The 21,964-nt window shown below is 41.7% G+C and overlaps 1 protein-coding gene across 4 annotated transcripts in view; it reads right to left on the bottom strand.

Moving 5' to 3' along the window:
- Nucleotides 1–21,964, bottom strand: part of TOM1L2 (target of myb1 like 2 membrane trafficking protein) — a 66,125-nt gene that overhangs the window by 33,519 nt on the left and 10,642 nt on the right. For all 4 annotated transcript variants that reach the window (XM_039490955.1, XM_039490958.1, XM_039490956.1 and 1 more), the window contains exons 2-5: nt 8,369–8,453; nt 7,503–7,581; nt 5,246–5,395; nt 866–1,000 (exon numbers count right to left, since the gene is read on the bottom strand). In XM_039490955.1, coding sequence (XP_039346889.1) covers nt 866–1,000; nt 5,246–5,395; nt 7,503–7,581; nt 8,369–8,453 — 449 coding nt within the window. The remainder of the gene's footprint in view (nt 1–865; nt 1,001–5,245; nt 5,396–7,502; nt 7,582–8,368; nt 8,454–21,964) is intronic.

Raw genomic sequence — 21,964 nt, forward strand, 5'->3', positions numbered from 1 at the left:
AAAGGCAAGAAGGAAAATAAAAACAAGGGTCAGAGAGTGAAAGAAACGTAGCCTAGAAATGAAGTCACATTTTACAAAATCATTTGCTACACACACATTGCAGGTAATTTACTTTGCTGTCACAACCGTAAGTGCATTTCCTTTTTCTGTGTATTTAAATCTGCAGCTATATTATTGCATCGCCATATAGTTTCACAGTGAACAGTCTGAATATTTGCGATCAGTTAAGTTTACTTTCCAACAGTAATAGCTGAGTCAAGTTTGTAAGCCCTGATTGTCAAAGGTACTGAGTGCCTGAGGCTCACACAAAGTCAACGGGAGCTGTGGTTGCTCAGCACCTTTGAAAGTGGGGGACGTCTACTGGTTTCTCGTGATGTTCCCCCATGAATTGTGTAAAGCAAAATAAAAAGTACACAAAATGCAGAACTCTGGCTTGCAACCTTTGAAAGTCAGGCCTTCTTTGTTCATCTGCACATTGAAGGCAGTGCAGCCATATCAACAGAAACAATTGTCCTCTCTGGGGGAGAGAGAATTAACTCAACAATAGATCCTGACAGGGCTGGTCCTGAGCAGATTAGTTAAATTTGTGTGGCAGTTTGGTGATACATCACAATATTCAGTACAGAACAAGTGTATAAAACTCATTCTGTTCTTGCACTGATGTTTGTCTCAAGGGGATGCCAGTAGCTTATCAGCCTCTCAACCCAGTTCCCTTATTGGTTTCCATTCTCTTTTACTATTACAAAGGCCATCCAGGTTTGAGAAAGTTTGGGGCAAGTTTCATAAATCAATAGCTGAGGAAAAGAGCAGAAGAGTAGTATCCAATTATTCATATGGCCCTGGAAAATGCTTCACTGCAGCTTACCCTCTGTGGTGTGTGTATTGGAGACAAAGCATCAAGATCTGCCATAGGAAACTCTATCCCTTTCCTTTTGAGTTCTTCATAAATATGCACTACTCCAGTTAGATCGGGGCTACTTCGAAATGCATCTGCCCAAGCCTGGAAAACAATATACAGGATTATTCATAAGACTTCCATATGATCTGCAAGTTCCCTTCTACCTCTTTTGTCACACGACTCAGATCCAAACCAGAAACGCATTCATGCATTTCAGTCTCAAAGGAGACTTTCAATATTAGAGCTTATTGAAAGATTCTGAGTTACTACCCAGATGGTCAAGCATCAAACAGAACATAAATGGGGATTCACAGTGGCTAGCAGTCCCACATAATTACATAGGCAGAAGCGGTTAATGCACTCATTTAGTTACATTTGGTGGTACATTGATATTTGCCCTCATACTTAACTCTAGCCCTGCAATAAACGTTGAGACAGAAGCAATTCCTAAGAAATGTAATAAAAGGCAAAGGATCATCTAAGTGCACACACCAAGATCTCTTAGGTTATATTCCAAAAGACTGTACTTTCATTAAAAGTTTGGTCCACACGGCTTTTCGTGTGGAAGAAGCCACATGGAAGGTAAAGAACTACTGTTAAATCAGAGAGCTATTCAGAGAAATGTGGTAATAGGTAATAAAAAAAAATAAAAAAAGGTAATACCAAATGTGGGTAAGACTGGAGTAAGTTCTCCACGAATGCTCACCATGTAGTCATTTTCTGAAAAAATACTTTGACTATTTTCACCCCAAAAAAAGTTTTCAGCCATCACTTCAATCAAGGATAAAACAGATAAAAATAAGATTAAGTATTTGACTTACACTCTTACTCTGCTCACTTCTAGGAAATTGTATTTAGTACCCTATATACCCTGTAAGAATCCATCATTTCTTGGAGGCTAACAGTTCTGCTTCCCAGTACTGTTACAGTAAATTAATTGCACTGATTGTTCAGATGCAATGGGCGTTCCACCAATCCCATTTCAGCAGGAGAAACTATCTCCAATTGGCAAGAGCCATTCAGGTTTGAAAGGTCAGTTTCAAGGAAGCTTCCTTAATTACAACAGAAGCATCCTTGTTGCAGAAGTAACTAATCTTGTAGTGTCCTGATGTTTGTAATTTACATGAGAGGCAGTTTAAACCCATTTCTATAGAATAGCATTTTCCACTTTGTCTTTCTATTGGCCATTAACTAATAGAGTGAAACGGAAGTGGCCCCAGGTGAGCTCTGTTTAGCTATTGCACAGAATGACTCTCACTCCCAGTACCACCCCATGTGCACTGCATTGCTGCACAGAGCTCTTACTATGGTTTGGTTCCCCAGGAAGAGGGACAATTGCACCCCTGCTTCACTGGCTTCCTCTAGCTATTTCTGCATCCAGTTCAAAATCAGTGAGCTCACATCACCCCCATCTCTGTGGCTTCCTACTCTTCTACCTGCTAATCTGGCCTTTCCTCTGCAACTCTCCACCCCTGCAGAAAGGAGACATACTCATTTGTGCTGCTCTGCCTGTGTGGATCTCCCTCCCCATTGAATCATCTCCAGTCTTTAAATCTTGCCTTTTGATTTGATTCGAACCTTTATTTTTTTTTGAGGGGTCCAGCTTTCACCTGGACAGTGGCACAGCCGGGAAGAAGGAACTTCAGTTCACCTCACATCCAAATAGCTGAACTACTGAACTCCTATTTCCAAAAGTTGTAGTGTGGCATAGTGCAGGCCCTAACCCTACTAGATTTGATCTTGTGAGCACCTGATCCAGGCGAGAGCTGTATTCTATAAAATACAGTTTTAATTGACACGCTATGAATAAATTAAAAATGTTGTGAAATCTGTTGGTTGACTATAGAGGCCATACCACACGTTATGGCCAACTTAGTCAGTACAACATTATTTGTATGACTGTAGCACCTAGAGCAGCCAGGTGAGTTATTTCCAGTACCGACAGGGATAGTTAATGTAGTACTGGTAGTACTGTTAATGCCATTGTACAAGGCACTGAGAAGAACTCAGCTGGAATACTGTGTACAGTTCTAGTCACGCATGTTCAGGGAAGATGGATTCAAACTAACGTCTTCAGAGACGGGCTGGGAGGATGATTGGGGGAATGGAAAGCCAATTTTATTAGTGGAGACTAAAACAGCTTGGCTTGTTTAGCCTCGCAAAACGAAGGCTGACAAATACATCAGGGAGTAAACACCAGGGCGGGAGAAGAGCTATTTAAGCTAAAGAACAATGTTGGCACAAGAACAAATGAGCATAAAACTGGCCATGACTAAAGTTAGGCTAGAAATTAGAAGAAGGTTTCCAACCATCAGAAGAGGGAGGTTCTGGAACAGCTTCCCAACAGCAGTAGGGGGCACAAACTATCTAACTAGTTTTAAGATGGAGATACAAAGCCACCATCCAATTTGCAGCAATCCACACTCAGGAAAGACACAGGAGTATAACAGCTAGGGTTGCTTCAGGAGATGTTTGCACAGCACATTCCCATACTTCTAGCTTATGCTATTAGTCCTCACTTGTATAGGCATTAAAATTCCCTATTATTAAATCATAAGTCTACAGAAGAGGGGAAGTGTGGGCCATTAAAACGCTATAATAGAGTGGAGCTGGGAAGAGACAGCAACCCCTTGGATCAGAGAACAAGAGTAGAGTCTTAAAGCTGAGGAAAGCTGGATGAGAAGCAGGATATTCCATGTTTGTGTGCCCCCATCAGGGAGCTGAGAAGTACTTCCGTAGTCCCTTTCTCTGAATTATCCGACAATCTAGAGAACAAAGTCACTCACCACCTCTGACAAAACAAAGCCGTCGCGAGAGGAGCCAACCACAGGCAACTCTTCACAATTTCCATTCTGCATACACCAAAAGGCATTTCGGATTCTGAACCAATGAAGGTTTTTAACCCCACCGAACTAGATCTATTCAGATATAAATATATGTAACTATAAAGAGCAATGACTCTGGCTTCACGGTAACGTTGCAACCACTGTTCCACTCTAGTTCTATTAATGGATGGAAACAACGTGAATCTGGGTATCAAGTTAGCCAGCATCCTAAAAAACCACTGTAGAAGCCTTAGTAAGGAAATAAACACACTTTGGTGTTAAGAAGTTTCTATTAATAGCACATAATACAGATTATTGTACTGTGACCTCACCCGTCGGCTTTCCCACCGAAGGGAGGGGACGTGTGAAGGCTCACTCGGACTAAGAGGAGTCTCTTTTAAATAGTTCTATTTAAGTTGCATTATTTATGGAAGTAGCAGTGGGGTGGAAGGGAGGGCAAAGGGGCATCTGAAGCACCTAGTCCACTCCTAAGTCTTCCACCCAATTTATTTTCTGTTTAAAAAAAATATAACTTATTTAGTAAGTCTTAGTGGCTTCATTTATGTTCCTGTATATGCTTTAAATATGTACCACCCGAGAAACAACTAGAGATTCAGTAGCCCGTTTCCCCACTCAAATTAAAGACGTTTTGAAAACTGTATTATGTGCCTGTAAACCTATTCCCACCAAGAACCACCACAGCACCTTTATATACTGTAGTTTTTAATATACAAAGTTTGTAACTGTCTGCTGTTTGCAATAGCCTAGTAGAAGCTTGCAAATAAAGCTTCCCATGACTGTCAAGCTTCCTCCAGCACCAGTGTTTCTTCATGCAATTCTAATGGAACATGAAATTAGCCCGGCTTGGTTTACCTTTTTGTGCAGCATACAAAAAAGTGGAAGATGTGCACTTCTGACCTTTACCACTTTGGGTAAGGAGCTGACAGTTCAGGAAACAGTATGAGAGTAAGCTGCTGCTGCAGAGCAAGCAGAGGAAATGAGATCTTTTGATGAATGTTACTTATAGAAGTACAAAGGGCTTATTAAAGATGGAAAAGTAGTCCCATTTTCAGACAGGGAAATGGAGCAGAGAGAGATTAAAGACTGATCTTGTACAATTTAAAAAAATAATCAACAGTTTTCCCATTTATTTCATTGAGAGCAGAATGTGCTGCTAAAATGACTTGTCTAACCTCACACAGTGAGTCAATTAGGCTTGGAAACAGAATATAGGTCACCAACTTCTAGGTCGCCTGTCTAACCAGTAGATGTGCTGCCTTTAAAAAAAACACACTCATTACCAAAGTAGTGTCTTTAAAGAATCCTGTGCATTCAGAATTGAGAAGGCATTTTTCCCTGGATAAGTTCTGCCCCTAAACTTCATATATTAGCGTCTCCCATTTCATTGTGGGTTTGCCATTATACATTTAGCACTAACACCAGGCTCAGCACTGTACAGTTCTCAGCGAGACAGCCCCCATCTCAGAGCTGGCGTAAAGAATTGAAGAGCTGACTTGCACACCTGAATCAGGGCTAGTACTTTATCCTGTACAATGGTGGGAGGATTGTTCTTGGGCGAGATGATTTTCACCAGAACACCATCTATGAAGTCTCGGTTTGCCACTAGGACATGGAAGCGATGGCCACAGTTTTTCACACAGGTCTCCAATACCTACACAAGAAACACAAATAATCTCTGATGGAACAAAGTTTGATCACGTGTACAACAGGAAGAGTCCTCCTGGTACAAAGTGTCTGCACTGGGGGCCGCATGAGCGAAGAGGGAGGCTAGAACAGGTTTTTTTTTTTCCCCTCCCCTGCCTCTAGAGCTTCCTCTCCTCTACATACAACCCTAGGAATTCATTTATATGTTCAGTCACCTTTACCAGGAACCAGTCGACTGGTTAATAGCCAAAGTGTAGCAATTTTCCTTTAGATGTACCCTGAAGTTGAATTAGATCAAATATGTAGCCCTTTCTCATTATAATTTTCACTAATCATTTTGGACCTTTGCTTTTGGACATTAGTCAGTGAGGGGGTGATCCAGCCGATGAGACAATATCACTAGAAATTATACCTTGGGCACCAAAAGATGCTGACAAAATGTGATTCATATTAAAGTTTTTTCCTTTCTTGATACCTTTTGTCTTGTGATAAATCAAATCACTAATATTAACACCCCAGAGACTTTTGTGATCCAACTTTTCTCATTGTCAAGATGAAGAAATAAAAGTTTCTGCCATTTTCATTGAAGTTTGCTCACTTATGCTGTTTGTACACCAAATTTCAGCACATAGGTTGTTACAGCAAGGACACGTCAAATGGATATCCTGTCACAGGGTCAGGTTTAGAGAGACCCATTTTCAATGCTTCTGAAATGCGATTGAACAGGACACCCCAATTTATAATCCATGTTATAGAGTTTTACATGGGGATTATGCCAAATTACCTTAAATCCTTCAAAACACTCTGCATTTGAATTCTTTGACAGGTTATGCCCCAATACACATTTTCCCCATAACTTAGCTGGAGTCACTCTCACTTGGACATTCAGTTACCATGGAAAAGCAGCTATTGACTCTTTTCTGTGAAGAACATGATGCACATGGAGATAAATACAACACACACCTTTTACATATAAACCATGGCTAATAACTGCCACGACCCCATAGCCGAGGAGCTTCTGCTCCTACTGATGTCCTCACACCTGACAACATGGGCAAGTCCAGATTTCAGCCTCTTTCAAGACAACGTATAATTCCGTATCCACTTTGTGATGGACACAGCAGTCTCATTTTACACCTTGGGGCACTAGCGCCTTATTTTAATTCTCTCCAACAAAACCCTTAACTGGCAGCTATCAAAATGACAACTCAGGGCAGGAAGTGGCCACGAGGAGACAGAGCTAACAATGGATTAGTGCAAGAGCACTTCATCTTCAGAGACTGAGTCAAAGCCAGGTAGGTAAAGAATGAAAAAGAATTTAGAACTGTCATCTTCATACAAGTGACAACCACCACACAGGTCAGCACAACTGGCAACCATCTATACTAAGGAGGGAGCAGCATGGGCTATAGCAAGGGAGGACTGGAGTGTGCTGGCCGAGTGCAGGGGAAACACATGGAGATCACCTACCCACATTATGCCTTGATCTAGTCAATGGTATTTGTCCCTTACATTCAGGAAGTGCAAGTTTCACCCACCAAAACACATTCTGATCTGCCATGTCACCCAGTAGGCCCTTTTCAACCAACAGCCTTGCTGACATGATCAGCTGGAAAGGTCACTGCCAAAGTACCTCACACTCCTGTGGGGCTGTGCAAATAAACAATGTAGTAATTTATGCTGATTTAGTTTAGGCTTCCTGTTTCTGATGTACTTACAAAAAAAATTACCCTATTAGTTTTTGTGCCTTTAGCTAGTTGCTCTCCAAATTCTTTCTTGGCCTGCCTTATACTTCCATAGTTGACTTGCCAGAGTATATGCTGCTTTCTATTTTCCTCTGCCTCTTTTGCTCTGCTATTTAGTGACCGTGGCTTTTTTTTTGGGGGGGGGGGTCCTCTTACTTCTTTTTTTTTATTTGGAGAATACATTTAGTTTGAGCCTCTATTATGGTGTTTTTAAATAGTCTCCAGGCAGTTTTCAGGCATTTCACCCTCGTGACTGTTCCTTTTAATTTCCATTTAACTAGCATCCCCATTTTTGTGTAGTTCCCTATTCTGAAGGGGAACGTTACTGTGGTAGGTTTCTTTGGCACTTTCCCAGCTCACCACACTCACCGTTAGAGCCAGCATCACCTCTCTGTAATTTCTGTTTCCATTCAGCCTCTTCTTCAGTGCTCGGATAGCATCCTTTGGACTGAAGGAGAAACAAACGTATCATTTTCACTCCTCAGAAGGTGGGAACATCGGCTTTCCCTAACGCTTTCTGACAGGGCAAGAGCACTTGCGTTAACTTTAGATAACCCAGCCATGATCATTGAAAGCTCAGCATGTGAATGCAGATACAAGGGCAATGTATGAATGAGACAGCAAGACTGACAGGCACTCAGGAAGAGGCCACAGGCATAACACCACTGAGAACAGGCCCGCTGTGTAGCGCAAGCAACACAGCCTGAGTGCTGAAGGGGCAGATGATATCGGAGAGGTCCCTCTCTTCAAATGTTAGGATCTGGTAGCAATGCAGCATTTGGTGGCTTGAAAGTTACAAGCAAGTCTCCTAAAAATAAAGGCTCAATGATCCCTCTAGTAGCACATTTAGTATGTGCTTTCTGGAAACACCCAGGAATTAGATATTGCACCATGAAAATCTAGTGCTCTCATTTTGGTGCTGGGCCAACATAGAGCTCTGCTAATGAATCTCAATCCTGACATGCCACATCCCATGTTATTCTAACCCTTCAACTCTCCTGAGCAGAGGTCTACACTAGCAAGTGCCATGAGACATGCTGATTGTCTGAAGTGGATCAGTGTCAGTTTGGGATGAGGAGACCAAAACAACTCATTTGCTACCTAAAAATGGAATTTAATCGGAGGACACCTGTGCATTAGCCCACTGCACCACCTAGCATGCTGAAGAACAAAGATCAGTGTCAGCGCGACAGCAAAACGTGTGAACTGCCCAAGTTATCTGTAATAGCACATACCCTTCTTCCGTCTCGTTGATAATGTCACAGATCTCCATGTTAAGTGTCCAATCCTCACTCTGCAGGGAGCCATCAGTTGCCTTTTCTGTGAAGCCAACACAAAAATCTGTCACCTCTCCTTGATTAAGTTACTATAGTTCATCTTATCTTCACTCTATTACTGTGCCTTGTACACAAGTTAGCACTCCCCATATGAGGAAGGGACAAATTTTCCAAGCTCTTGCACTGTTGACTCTGGACATCATCATACTGTTTTTCCTCATTTACAGACCAGTTTAAAAGCTTCTGGAGTAAAAATCAATCCTGTGGGCTGGATTACTCAATATCCAGAGACCACAGAAGGGCTGCCAGTTAATTCCTGCCCTATCTTCTTAGCTATCACCCTACTTTACCTCTGATATTTTGATTGGAGAAGGGGCTAATCATTCAAAGTTCTAATTTACTATATTTTAACACCTCTATGTCAACCCTCCCTATTTTTGTGGAGTCAGAATTCATATTTCTCTTTTCATGGGGAAGACCTGGCTCCTTTTTGTACACTAAGGGTTTTTCCTTGCTTGTTTTTTCACCTTTGAAGTGTCAAAAATGTAAAATTCCTGCCTTCCCTATTTTGCAGAAAGTGTTTCTTGGAGGATCCGGAGTGCGCTCAGATCTTAACAGAAGGGGTGATAGTGTTGAATCTTTAACAAAAGGAGTTTTCTTCCACCTGTTTGTTGGACATTTGATTTAAATATGCTTACAAACAAAAAGGGCTCAGCTGTCTGGATAAACATCACTTTCCCTCCTCAATTAATCAGGTTTTATTTCAGATCCCTTATCTGAAATTACAGACCTACTACCAAGCTTTCAGGAAAACAGGGTAAACAAGACGTGAATTTTTGACATAAAAAAAACAAAACAAAAAACCCAACTAATCAACAAAAAGTACAACACACAAGCAAAACTTTCCTAAATAAATCTTTCAGGCAGTTTATACATTATAAAGCAGCAAGAACAGCAGAAGTGCAATTTCCTTTGTTCCCTTTGTAGTCACCTTGAATTCTTTATATCAAATTCCCCAAATTGAACCCATTTGTCTCAAAGGATAAAATTGCCTGAACAGGGTAGATTCACTTTTAGAAGACTGAACCAATTCTATAACTCTGCCTTGTGCTTCCCAGACCAGAAAGCTGCATCTATGGTAACACTGTTCCCAAAAAAAAAACCCTACCATTGAGATCAAGGTTACAGCTCCCCTGGCAGTAGTAACTGTGGGAATGTTAGCACAGACCAAGTGCCAGCTCAGAGCAAGGGCCACATAACATGGTGCTTAAAATGCCAGCAACCAGTATTCCTACCACTGCAGTTTCACCAACGGTAGCAACTTGAGAACAAAGACTGGCATAGACATGGCCAAAGTTAGAAGCGCTGAAGAGAGGTTCGCTCAATCCCAGAGTGGGAGGAACACAGGAAAAGTGAGATCATTCCATTTCTCAACAGTGACCCTTTCAGCCTCATAAGGAGTGTTGAAAGGCACTCAAAGGATCTCTGTCCGGCTCCCACAGGTCGAAGGAGGAATAGAAAAAAAAAATAGCCATAGTGCCATCTTTGTACAGGACACAGATTCGAAAAAGTCAGTCAACCTTATCTCCTGGTACAGTTCAAGTAGCACAAAAATCTATTCACATACGAAGTATTCCCATTCCCCAGCAATTCAATGAGGGAGTTCAGAGACTATGACCTACTGTGTTTTGACCAATAGTAGCATTCTTTAAGATTTCAAGGTGGTTTCTAGTCACTGAAGTTTAATACTGTTCTTCAAACAAACCCGATGCATACTCGTGAGACTTCTTTCCAGCATCTTAACCCCTTTGCTGCACTTCACAAAGCACCACAGCAGCAAATCTGGGTCGCACCACCGAAATGGACAAAGGACTACGGACGACAAAAATAACTTGTATTCTGTTTTTCTCTAAGGAAAGATGAACAAGCAAATAAGCTTCTAATTTGTTCTAGAATCAGTACCCCTCACAAAGGCTTTTTTAAATATTTACAACTCTGTGTCAGTGTGTGTGTGTGAGAGAGAGAGAGACAGACAGACCAGAAGCCCTGAACCATATATTAAGCCAAGTAAATAACCAAACTGTAAAATAAAAGTATAGTCAGTGTCAGTAACAAAACATTTAAAGGGGCACAACATTATCTATATTCTCCAGCTTGGCCACACAAAACCAACAAGACAAAAACCAAAAACAACAACAACACATGAATCAAATTGTTAGTGGTCCTAACTGAATGGCCAACCTCTCTGCTACCTCCAATAACATCACCCAACGAGTGGAGACAGCGCAGCACTAAATGGAGAAAGAGTTTCAAAAGATTTCCCAATTCTCAGTCACAGAGCCATGTCACATGGACATTTTGCCCAAATAAATCATGGCCAAATATTTATCACGAGATCAATGAATGAATTGGCTGCTGGCATTGCCATGTGCAGGGTTAGCAATTTCCCACATGATTTCTAAAGAGAAGTCAAGCCTTTGACTGAGTCACACAGTACGAAAGCGGACACCAGGACAGGGACTGAGCAAGAGCTATGGGGACACACAATTTTCTTTAGCACATTTTTGGATTTTCTTTACAACTCATGTCAAATGCCCACGCTTAGAAATACCCCCTATTTAAGGCGTACTATTCTCTCTGGTGGCACTGTGCTAGTCAGTGATCATTCTTCCCCTCAGAGCATGGAGAAGAGGCTGTGACTTTCTGACTGAGTGTTGAGATTCTGATTTTAAATACATATCACTTCAAAAGCAGCACACGTTACGTGGACAAGAGGAACTAACAGTTGTGAAAGCACGTCCCTTGATTACATTAAAGCCGCGTCTACACCAAAACTGAAACAGTATTAGCAACAACCATGTTCACAAGTAGCTCCAGCAATGCAGGGATAGATTCCAGCTCCCCAAGGAACACATCAGAACAGTGCTATTAGTATAAACTAGGGGTCATGTAGCATGCTTCTCTAAGAGAATCCCCATCCTGTACCTGGGAAACTGCAGAACCTTAACTAGCAACACTAGAAATGTTTTTAAATGCTGGAAAAAAACTGATATTAGGTGTCAATCACGCATCTCCCTGCGACTCCCTCTCAAACTGGACAGGAAATAGTTGGCTGATAATACTGACAGGGTCAAACTGTTTCCAACACCTAGTGCAGGTGCCAGAATCCTGGAAGAATGGCACATTTTCCTCAGGTAGGTGCACCTACAGTTAATATATTAGAAAAGCATCAGTTCCCCCTCTACCCACAACAGGTTTGCAGCACATGTCAATTGGCATTAGCTTGCAAAGGATTTGGAGACACTGTCAACACAACTCTGGGATGGGGCAGGACATCTTAATTGATACCCACCCCAGCCAAGACAAAGTAAAAAGTCAGAAGAAAAGTGAATAATTTCTGGGAGACTTTTATTGGGCAGTATACAAACAACACCTCATACTAACGTAAGTCTCTAGTTCCCAGGGCCAGGGATGGGAAAGAATAATACTTTGCACTTCGATAGCACCTTACATCCAAGGCGCTCATGGCTGTTGAACATTAAATCTCAGAGAAGTCCAGTCACAGGACACAGCCAGAAATTCTGGAGTTCTAATTCCAGGCTGCCACTGACATCTTGGGGAAATGGAGGCAAAGGGGTTAAGCAGTTCGCCCATCTATAAAATGACAGCTAATACCATCCTACCTCAGTGGGTTGTTAGGTGCGAAATCTCTGTAAAAGTGCTACATGCTGCCCATTTTACAGCACTCAGACAAGGTGCTGCTCAACTAAGAATGTCCCCTGTGCATCAATCTTCATGAACATCATCTACCAGCCACGCCTATGCCCACTCTCTAAAGTATGACCAGGATGAGGTCACCATAAGGAAATGAAGCTAGACATAAAATCATAGAAATGTAGGACTGGAAGGGACCTCAACAGGTCATCCCCATTCCAGTCCCGTGCATTGAGGCAGGTCTGAATATTATCTAGACCATCCCTCACAGGTGATAGCCTGACCAGTTAAACTTCCAATGACGTAGATTCCACAGCCTCCCTAGGTAATTTGTTCCAGTGCCTAACTATCCTGACAGTTCAGAAGTTTTTCCTAACCCAGTGGTTCAGGACCCCAAAGTGGGTCGTGATCCTGTTTTAATGGGGTCTCCAGAGCTGGAGTTTGACTGGCTGGGACACAGGGCCAAAGCTGAAGCCCGAGCCCCAATGCCCAGGGCCGAAACCTGAGCCCCACCACTTGGGGCTCAGGCTTAGGCTTCAGGTTACAGGCTCTCTGCCCAGGGATGAAGCCCATGGGCTTTGGCCACCCAGCCTGGGATGGCGGGGCTCGGGCGGGCTCATGCTTTGGTCCCCCCTCCTGGGGTCGTGTAGTAATTTTTGTCGTCAGAAGGGGGTCACGATGCAATGAAGTTTGAGAACTCCTGGTCTAACCTAAAACTCCCTTGCTGCAATTTAGGCCCATTGCTTCTTGTCCCGTCCACTGTGGTTAAGGAGCACAATTTATCACCCATCTCTTTATGACAACCTTTTACGTACTTGAAGACTTGTCTCTCCCCTCAGTCTTCTCTTTTTCCAGACTAGACAGACCCAATTTTTCAATCTTCCCTCATAGATCATGTTTTCTAGACCTTTAATCATTTTTGTTGCTCCTCCAGACTGTCTCCAATTTGTCCCCAATTTGTCTCCAATTTGTGCCCAGAACTGGTAGTGCTGAGTAGAGTGAAAATCACTTCTTGTCTCTTGCTTTCAACACTCCTCCTCGTACATCCCAGAATGATATGGTGGTTTTTTTGGCCTAATAGTATTACATTGTTGACTCATTTAGTTTGTGATCCACTATAACTCCCAGGTCCTTTTCTGCAGTATTCTTTCCCAGGCAGTCATTTCCCATTTTTTGTATTGGTGCAATTGATTATTCCTTCTTAAGGAATAGTGCCCAGAAACTGTGTAGGAACAGGCTATGCAGGAGAGGTAGAAAGTGCTCTTTTGTTTTAATTAAATGCAAGGACAAAACAGCTGCTTGCCCTCAGGAGGAACATTCATTTCAAGCTCTGCTCAGTAGCATCCTAACAAATGAAAGCTGACATGGCGTGCACAAAAGGTCACCTATTACACAATCTTCTCATACTCAGCCCTTAGTACTTTTGTTTTAAAGCTACAGGCCTGATAGCCTTGGAGACGGGACAGATACAGCACAAGCAACAGCAGTGCAAGCTTCCCTCTCACTGCCCTGACAATGCACCTTAACCCTGACCTCAGAGACCTCCACTGATGAATAAGAGGGTAGTTCGATCTCCACACTCCATCTGACCATGCTGTTGCATCTGCTATTAATGATGCCAGCTGCCACTGTATGGTTTTTGACGAACACTTTCAACAGGGTCTGAACGGAGAAGACTGGTTTCAGGTAGGAACTGTATTTAATACAAGTATCATATGCATGTTTCTAGACTGGAGAAAGAAGTGCTGGTCTTAGGCAGCACTATGGAAACTTCCTCTAGCTGAATGGTGACAGCATGCAGTAAACGAGGCAATAGGCTGATGTGCGGGTATGTCTATACTGAAAGAAAAAAAAAAAGTGTGTTCATACTATGGGTTAAAATAGCAGTGAAGACTCGAGACTCTCGTACTTTAAGGTCATCGGCAATGTGGCCTTTAACTCGGGTTAACCACTACAGTCCAATCCCAGGTTCCCCAGTAGGCTTTAACTTGAGCTGCTAACCCGAGTTAAAAGCAGACTTTTTGTGTCTTCACTGCTATTTTCACCCACCACAGCCAACCCCAGTTAAGAACACACCTTTCATTTGCAGTGAAGACATTCGCTAGGATAAAGCTCTCTGAACACTGCGCCCTTTCCTCCAATCAGTAAGTCTGTCTACCAAGTATCGAACAGCAAGAGTCATTGTGCTGCACAACACACTTGGAAGACACAAGTGGAAATGCCAGTATTGGGCAAAGGCAGCAAGTTATTGCTCATGGACATTTAAGTCCTGCCTTGTGTACAAACTGCACGCAAAGAGAAAGAGGGTGGTGTTTATGTAGGTGTGGTCTCCAGTCTGAATAGTAAACATTCTGCTATGCGGATCTACATTCTGACAACAGCTAAATAAGCCCTTGGTGTGAAAAACCCATGGATTTCTTTGTACATGGAGAATCTCACCATCCCAAACTAACAAATGAGCCAAGAGGTTTGTTCTAAAGAGCAACTCCTGTGTGCACACAAGATAAATGCATACAGGTGTACTTGTTCCAGAAATTAGAAATCAAGGACATTCTTATTTCAAATCAAGCCCAGATCCCTGGTGAATCAACTTTCCTGCCCCCTTTTGGCTTTCAAATGGTATAAAGCATTGATTTCTACCCTTGGTAGTTCACAAGGTAGCAGATCTCAAAACTCTCTTCTCTGCAGTGGTCGTAGATAGAGCAGTGCTTTAATGAAGTGATCCAAGACTGATTTTAGCAAATTAAACCTTTGAGCAGTTTGATTTTCACTCCCTGTCATTACAGCAGTCATCATGGTTAAAACTAGCTACAATATTGGCAGGCTCCTCATCATACCTTCTCCTAACTCACCTTAACCCTGACTGGTCACACCCTACTCAGTTCACTTCTTATAAGCAAAGGCTGTCAAGTTGGGGCCAGTTGTGATGGCTTTATAGCATACACAAAGATCTTTCAAGGACTACAAGTCTTCTGAACAGAGTGTAGAATTACACAAGTTACCCCACAAGTGGAGATACACTGCTGAATCAGAGGATTTGTTCTTCTTAATTGTTCTTCTTAACCTCTGAGGATAGGACAAGAAGCAATGGGCTTAAATTGCAGCAAGGGCGGTTTAGGTTGGACATTAGGAAAAACTTCCTAACTGTCAGGGTGGTTAAGCACTGGAATAAATTGCCTAGGGAGGTGGTGGAATCTCCATCATTGGGGATTTTTAAGAGCAGGCTAGACAAACACCTGTCAGGGATGGTCTATAATATACTTCGTCCTGCCTTGAGTGCAGGGGACTGGACTAGATAACCTCTTGAGGTCCCTTCCAGTTCTATGATTTGACATCATGAGGCTCAGCACATTTGAGTTCACGCCCAGGTAAGCTTAGGACATGGTCCTATTCAAAACACCTACATGGGAAACTAGGATGCCAGAGCTAAGGAACAAATTGTTCTACTGCATCTTCAATCTTTCCTCCGCCAAGCTCACTTTTTTTTTTTAAGTCAAACTATTAGATATCACTGCAGCTGATGTGAATTTCTGATCAAAGTGCTGCTATTAAAACTGAATATGAACCACCATTCAGTATTTAGAGATCAATTCTGAGGGTATCTTTAAGTAAGTCATTAAAAAAGGAGGTCAGTTTCTTTGCTAGACAAAAGCCCAACATTTTCCACTCTGTCACCTTGCTTACTCCGTTCTCTTTCTGCTCTCCCTATTCTAAAACTGCTGAGCTTGGCTCTCCAAAGAAAATGGATCAGCACCAAAAAACATGATTTGAATTGGATTACTGTAGCCCTGGTCCTCTCTCCTGCCTATTGTCACCCTACTTCATGTTTTAGCTACACTTGGGTTGAAAGCTATTTGGGGCAGGCCGACTGTCTTGTCTCTAGAGCATCATGCACATTTGCAGTTCTGAATGAATAATCAGTTTGTACTGAACCCACAGACAGACTAAACACCAAAATGGCAAAAGAATGGGCACGTGCTCAAGACTCAAACTTAAAAATATTTAGTCCACATTCCAAGTTTGAAAGAAGTCTGTTCAAATTTATTGAGGAACAGTCATTTCCCCAATAAACAGTCTGATTCTCTTTTTGAAGACTACTCACCATATGGCATATGAACATAAGAACGGCCGTACCGGGTCAGACCAAAGGTCCATCTAGTCCAGTATCTGTCTACCGACAATGGCCAATGCCAGGTGCCCCAGAGGGAGTGAACCTAACAGGCAATGATCAAGTGATCTCTCTCCTGCCATCCATCTCCATCTTCTGATGAACAGAGGCTAGGGACACCATTCTTACCCATCCTGGCTAATAGCCATTTATGGACTTAGCCACCAAAATTGATTACAAATAAACAGTGCACAGCTACAAACAATGCTCTGCCACTGTGTCTCTTAAAAGGATCTCAAGGTGCTTTATGGTTACATTTCAACATCCCTGTGATACAGGTACAGTACATAAAGCGTATTGTTTAACTACCACTGAAATCCAGCCACTTCTGGACAGAACACAGCACCTGTTTAACAGCAGACAGAACAAGAAGCAAAGCCTACCATATCCATGCCAAAGAGGATTAATATACAAATTAAATTATATAATTAACTTAAAACAAACTTAACATTTATATAGAACTAAGAATACCTTGTGCCTACATTAGGATCACAATTTCAATAGACAAGAGGAAGAATAAAATAGACATCCTTACACGTCAGAATAAGGTCTCTTTAATCAGCCTGACCTGGCTTAGCTTATGAGATCCCATAAGGATCACAGCATGTTTGCAGGTGAATAAAACCCTGACTAACCTTAGAGTACGAACTCATATAGGCTGGGCTCCAACAAGGCAATCTTGGACTGTGATGAAAAGTGGGGCCTCAGCATCCAGATCTCATTCAAACTGTAAAGATGTGTGTTTTAAGAAAGCCACTTTTATGTAAAATCCCTCCTGTGCGCTTAGACTCCTCTCTTCAACGCAGAGAACAGGAGAGGTGAGCAGCTGCCTTCAAAAGGGGCCAATGATTTCCATACCTGATGAGCAGGTAAGACATCCCTGCCAATTAACACATCCTTACTGGGAACGGAGGTAGAAAAAGCAGGGAGAAAGATACAGACCAGGCCGTAGCAACCAGGCATTTCTGACTCTTAGTCTTTATCAGAACTCTTGTCTCGAAATGAAGCCACATCATGCCCTGAAATACCCATTTGGTACAAAACTTGAAGCTGCTGTTTCATGCTCTGCACCGACTCCCCAACCAAGGCAGAACCCAGTTCAAGGTTTCAGGAGCAGTTTCACAGAGGGCTCTGAATACTATCTACCACTACTCTTCCTTCATGACCATGGCCTCCCATGACAGATATGTTCCATTGGAACAATAAAAGTGTGGAGAAATAGGGCTCATGAGTGTGGGAGACAGAACTGTCACAGGAGCTGGATGTAGACACAACAACTCTGTCACATGAAATAAGAATGACCAGAGTCTTCACCCCTTTCAGCAGTGAATGCAAAACTCCTTTCCACACACGGCAAAGGAAAACCCTATCAATCAAGCCCCTCTCTCCAACAGGCAGAGGAAAAGAAATATTGGTGGTAGCTATTTTTACACATTTGGGAGGCTCTCACGTCCTACAGTGATGGGAGCCACACAGTTTCCTATAGAGGTACCTATAGACACGTAATTAAAAACGAGATTTTCTGGTGCGGCTTGATGGTTTAAATGTGCTGCCCCAAGGGGTAAAGTGGAGTCTGTGCCCCAAGCAGAGCAATACGCTTCCAGGCCAGAAAAAACATCCTTACTCTATCTTCTCACTGCAGCTTCCCATCAGTTTGAAATTACTGCTGGTGATGTCATGCTTGGCTGAGGGTGGGATGCAATGTGCATATGGGTACCTGTCTGTCTTTTATGCTAGGGACAAGCAGGAGGCCATAGCTTTAAAAAAAAACATTTGAAATCTAGTGGATTTTCACTCATGTCAGAAAAAAAAACAAAACGCTTCCCTTGTCTCTGCTGTATCCTCATTAAAGCTAAGGCACTGACCCACGTACTGTAAATAGCTGTCCTTCAGAACTAGGTCAAGTGAAAATGTTTCCTTGCCATATCAAGCCATTTTCAAAAATCCAGAGGCATTTATCTGAACTAGGAACTTTAAAAGCAGCATACAGTGCACCAATATGCTACATTAGCTCTTTCAGTGATGACCTCTGCAAAATTCCTACCTTACCGTGACCCTGAAGTACTGCAAGGGTTGTGCACTTTTCCAACAGGGTCTGGAATTGGCTAGTGCATTCCAGCTCATGTCAGAAGTCAGTGCAGATGAAACCTTCCATCGGAATTCTGGACGTGCGTGCGTGCGTGTGTGTGTGTACACACACGTGTACATACACACAGTTTTTCTTCTATGGATTTACTTGAATTTAGGTGTTTACTGTGTTATTTCATAGAGAAAGTAATGCTTGTTTAGTTCATTGCCCTCATACAGTGAACTGAAGTACTCTTAAAAGGACAGGTTACACCCTCCTTTAAAAATAAAGTTCTTTGACAACTTCATGTCTTGATTTATTATTACAGTGTGCAAACCCCTGTGATCGATTAAGCAACACTTCCAGTGCTCTAGTATTAACACATCCTGAGCGTCCATCTTTTGTTTGTGGATGGATGTGACAAAGGAAGCATAAATCAAAACTTTCTGGATTGTATAAACGTAACAAAATGTTCTCCCTGGCCTTTTCTGTACTAAGCTGTGACTTACTCAACAAAGTACAGTTGTGACTGAGTGGTATGGTTGAGTGCCGAGTTCGGATTAGTCATCCAACTCCATTCTGATACATCGATCAACTTTCACTCCTTCCCCTGACCACAACAAGGCAGCCGTGTTTGTGTACAGATGTCATGAAGTTACAGTCATGCATATTGGTTGGCTACTGTACACATTCCACCAATTGTTGGCCAAAACATTTTTTGTACAGTTTTCAGTTCTCTATCGGTTTTGGATAACTAAGCAGGCCGGATTCCTCATGGTATGCAAGGGTGAACCGCGTGGTGTTTTAACTGAATACAGCAGGTATTAAAAAAGGCTTCCTTGAGGGGGAACAAAAGATTGCTTAATTCAAAGAGTGACCATATGCAAATTATTTATGATTGGAGGAAGGCAGGAGATCTGAATATCTATCACAAGATATTTAAAAAAAAAATCCTGAAAAGCTTTTCCAGTATGTACTTTAATAGCCAGAAAATATTGTCCTTACCACTAAAGACAAGAAGCTCCAATGAAAGCCTCAACAAGCTTCTTACTCACGTTCATGAAACTTTCCTATTTGGTTAGAAAACACAACTGAACTTCCAATATTTGTTTGCCCAAAATTCCAAGGGGGTGAAGCTAAGGATTCATCTTCCAACCTGCCCTTTTTCCAATTAACAGGTATATACAAATACTCTATATAATGGATATATTGTCCTTTTTATAAGATGGCAAAGGGAAAATTGCATAAACAAGCTGGTTTAAAATACATTAAAAAATACAGGTGGACTGACACCATCCATACAAAGTAAAAAAAATTACTACCTTTGAGACCAAAGAGATGAAACCATGAGGTATGGAAGAGGGGAGAGTATACCACAGGTCAGCATTTACATTACATCTAAGAGTTCTGGAGCTTGACAACCTAGTTACATTACGTGACAAGCTTAAAAGCACAAATAAGAGTGAGGATGGGTGTCAGTGTTTAGTTCTGTCACCTCCTCGCTCATCGGAGGGTGTTTAATTTCAAACAATTACAGGTAAAGAAGCAGCCTTTATGAAAATTATGGACGATCAGTGTGTCCGTGAACTGCATTTGAAATCCATCGGTGCTTGATGGTTAATTCTGTACTACATGAATAAAGCAAGTTCTAATAACCCATTTGGGACTTCACTCCAGTACTTACAAGCGATGTGTCTTTCATATTCATAAAACAAAACTAATTACCTTTCATGGGTGAAATGTTCTAAGAATTTCCAAACCACTGTAGCCTCAAAGGCTAAAATCCCTTCTCATATTTAAAAAACTCCCCCGCCTGCCCACCCATTCGTAACAAGTTTTGTTTGCTGCAAACAACAAACTGCTGGATTTTTTTCACCTTGCAGAACCCCTCATCAGTATTCTATTTTTTGCAGGTCACTACTAAAGTCAATTGCCTGCATTCTCACTTGTTCAAAATAAATTTAAACATTAATTACACTTAGTAAGAAAGAGAAGCAAACTGTCATTCCCACACAGAAACTAGATATAAAAACAGACATATTTCACAACTATAGCACTGCTACAGATTGACAAGCAAAACAATGTACTTAATTATAGGTGGAACCATTAAAATATATGCATGTAATGACAACATTGGTGGAACCAAACAAATTATGCACTACTCTGATTGCAAAACATTGCACCTCATCCCTCTCCAATATTTCTATGCATAAGAAAACTTGAATTCAGTGCCATCTGGAAGATGCGGGTTACCCAACAAGCAGCAGAAAACAAGGCAGTCAGATATCTGTAGCTTTTTGAGGTAGCCAAGTTGCAATACGCATCAGAAAGTGCATCAATTTGCTTCTCTAATCCATAGCCTTCCTTCACACCGCTAAAAAGAACGCAGTAGACTTTGTTAAAAGGCAACAATCTCTGCCTCACTCAAGCTCCTGTGGCTTAAACAGTATAGCACCGACACTAGTTTTAAAGGTTTCCTTTCTATGGAAGTTGGGTTCAATGAAACCCTATCAGGTGAAAGAAATAATTTTGCGCTAAAGCCGTTTCCACTGGGGTAGTCTGTTGTCAGCCACCCCTTCCAAGAGGCCGAGCTCATTAGTCGGGCAAATGCTTGAAGGTTACATTTTCAAAGCACTTGTTCAGAAGTTATGGGCAGAAATCCTACAATGGTTAACAAGATGCGTGCATGTAACCCTTCTTGTACTGCCTTGAAAATGTAGCTCCTCAGTCCCTACTGACTCGAGGGTTAACCATTTCAATTCTGCTTCAAAGCCCTTGGGTTTTATGTCACAATGTTTAGCTATGAAGCCAAAATAGAGCTTGGGTGCTACATTTTATATCTGGAAAACATCTTTGCAATTTTCATTAGAACTGGGCAGGAAATAGGACCTCACAGACCATTCCACAGTCTGCTCCTCAAATAAGGTCTTGCATTGCAGCGCCTGACTCTGCCACCATCCCCAGAAGAGGTCCATACAAGAACTCCCAACTCATCCAGCTGCATCAAAAACAAATGTAACGCTTCCAGAGAACTTTGTTGGAAACCAGATTTTCATCACCCACTCATTGTGTTAAGCCACTACATTAGATGGAGATTTTAAAGGCTGCTTTACTTATTATAGTAACATACACACACTAATGAGCTGTAATGTCAAGAAAACAATCACAACCGAATGCTGACCCATTTTGTTTTCTGTTTAACTTTAATCACTTTCCAAGTCTGACAGCTGCTCAAACTTAATTGCTTGTTATGCCTGTAAATAAAAACTGATCTTACTCTGATTAGCCAACCATTTTATGGCTGCCACAATAATTTCTTGGTTAATAAATGATTTGATGTTTAGCAGTATTTACCAAATCTTAGCAAAATATATTGGTGGTACACGGTTTCTTTTCCATAAAATACCCTTTTACTTAGAACAGGGGTCGGCAACCTTTCAGAAGTGGCATGCTGAGTCTTCATTTATTCACTCTAATTTAAGGTTTTGCGTGCCAGTCATACATTTTAACATATTTAGAAGGTCTCTTTCTATAAGTCTATAATATATAACTAAACTATTGTTGTATATAAAGTAAATAAGGTTTTTAAAATGTTTAAGAAGCT

Source organism: Mauremys reevesii, linkage group 10, assembly GCF_016161935.1.
Source record: "Mauremys reevesii isolate NIE-2019 linkage group 10, ASM1616193v1, whole genome shotgun sequence".
Taxonomy (NCBI): Eukaryota; Metazoa; Chordata; order Testudines; family Geoemydidae; genus Mauremys; species Mauremys reevesii.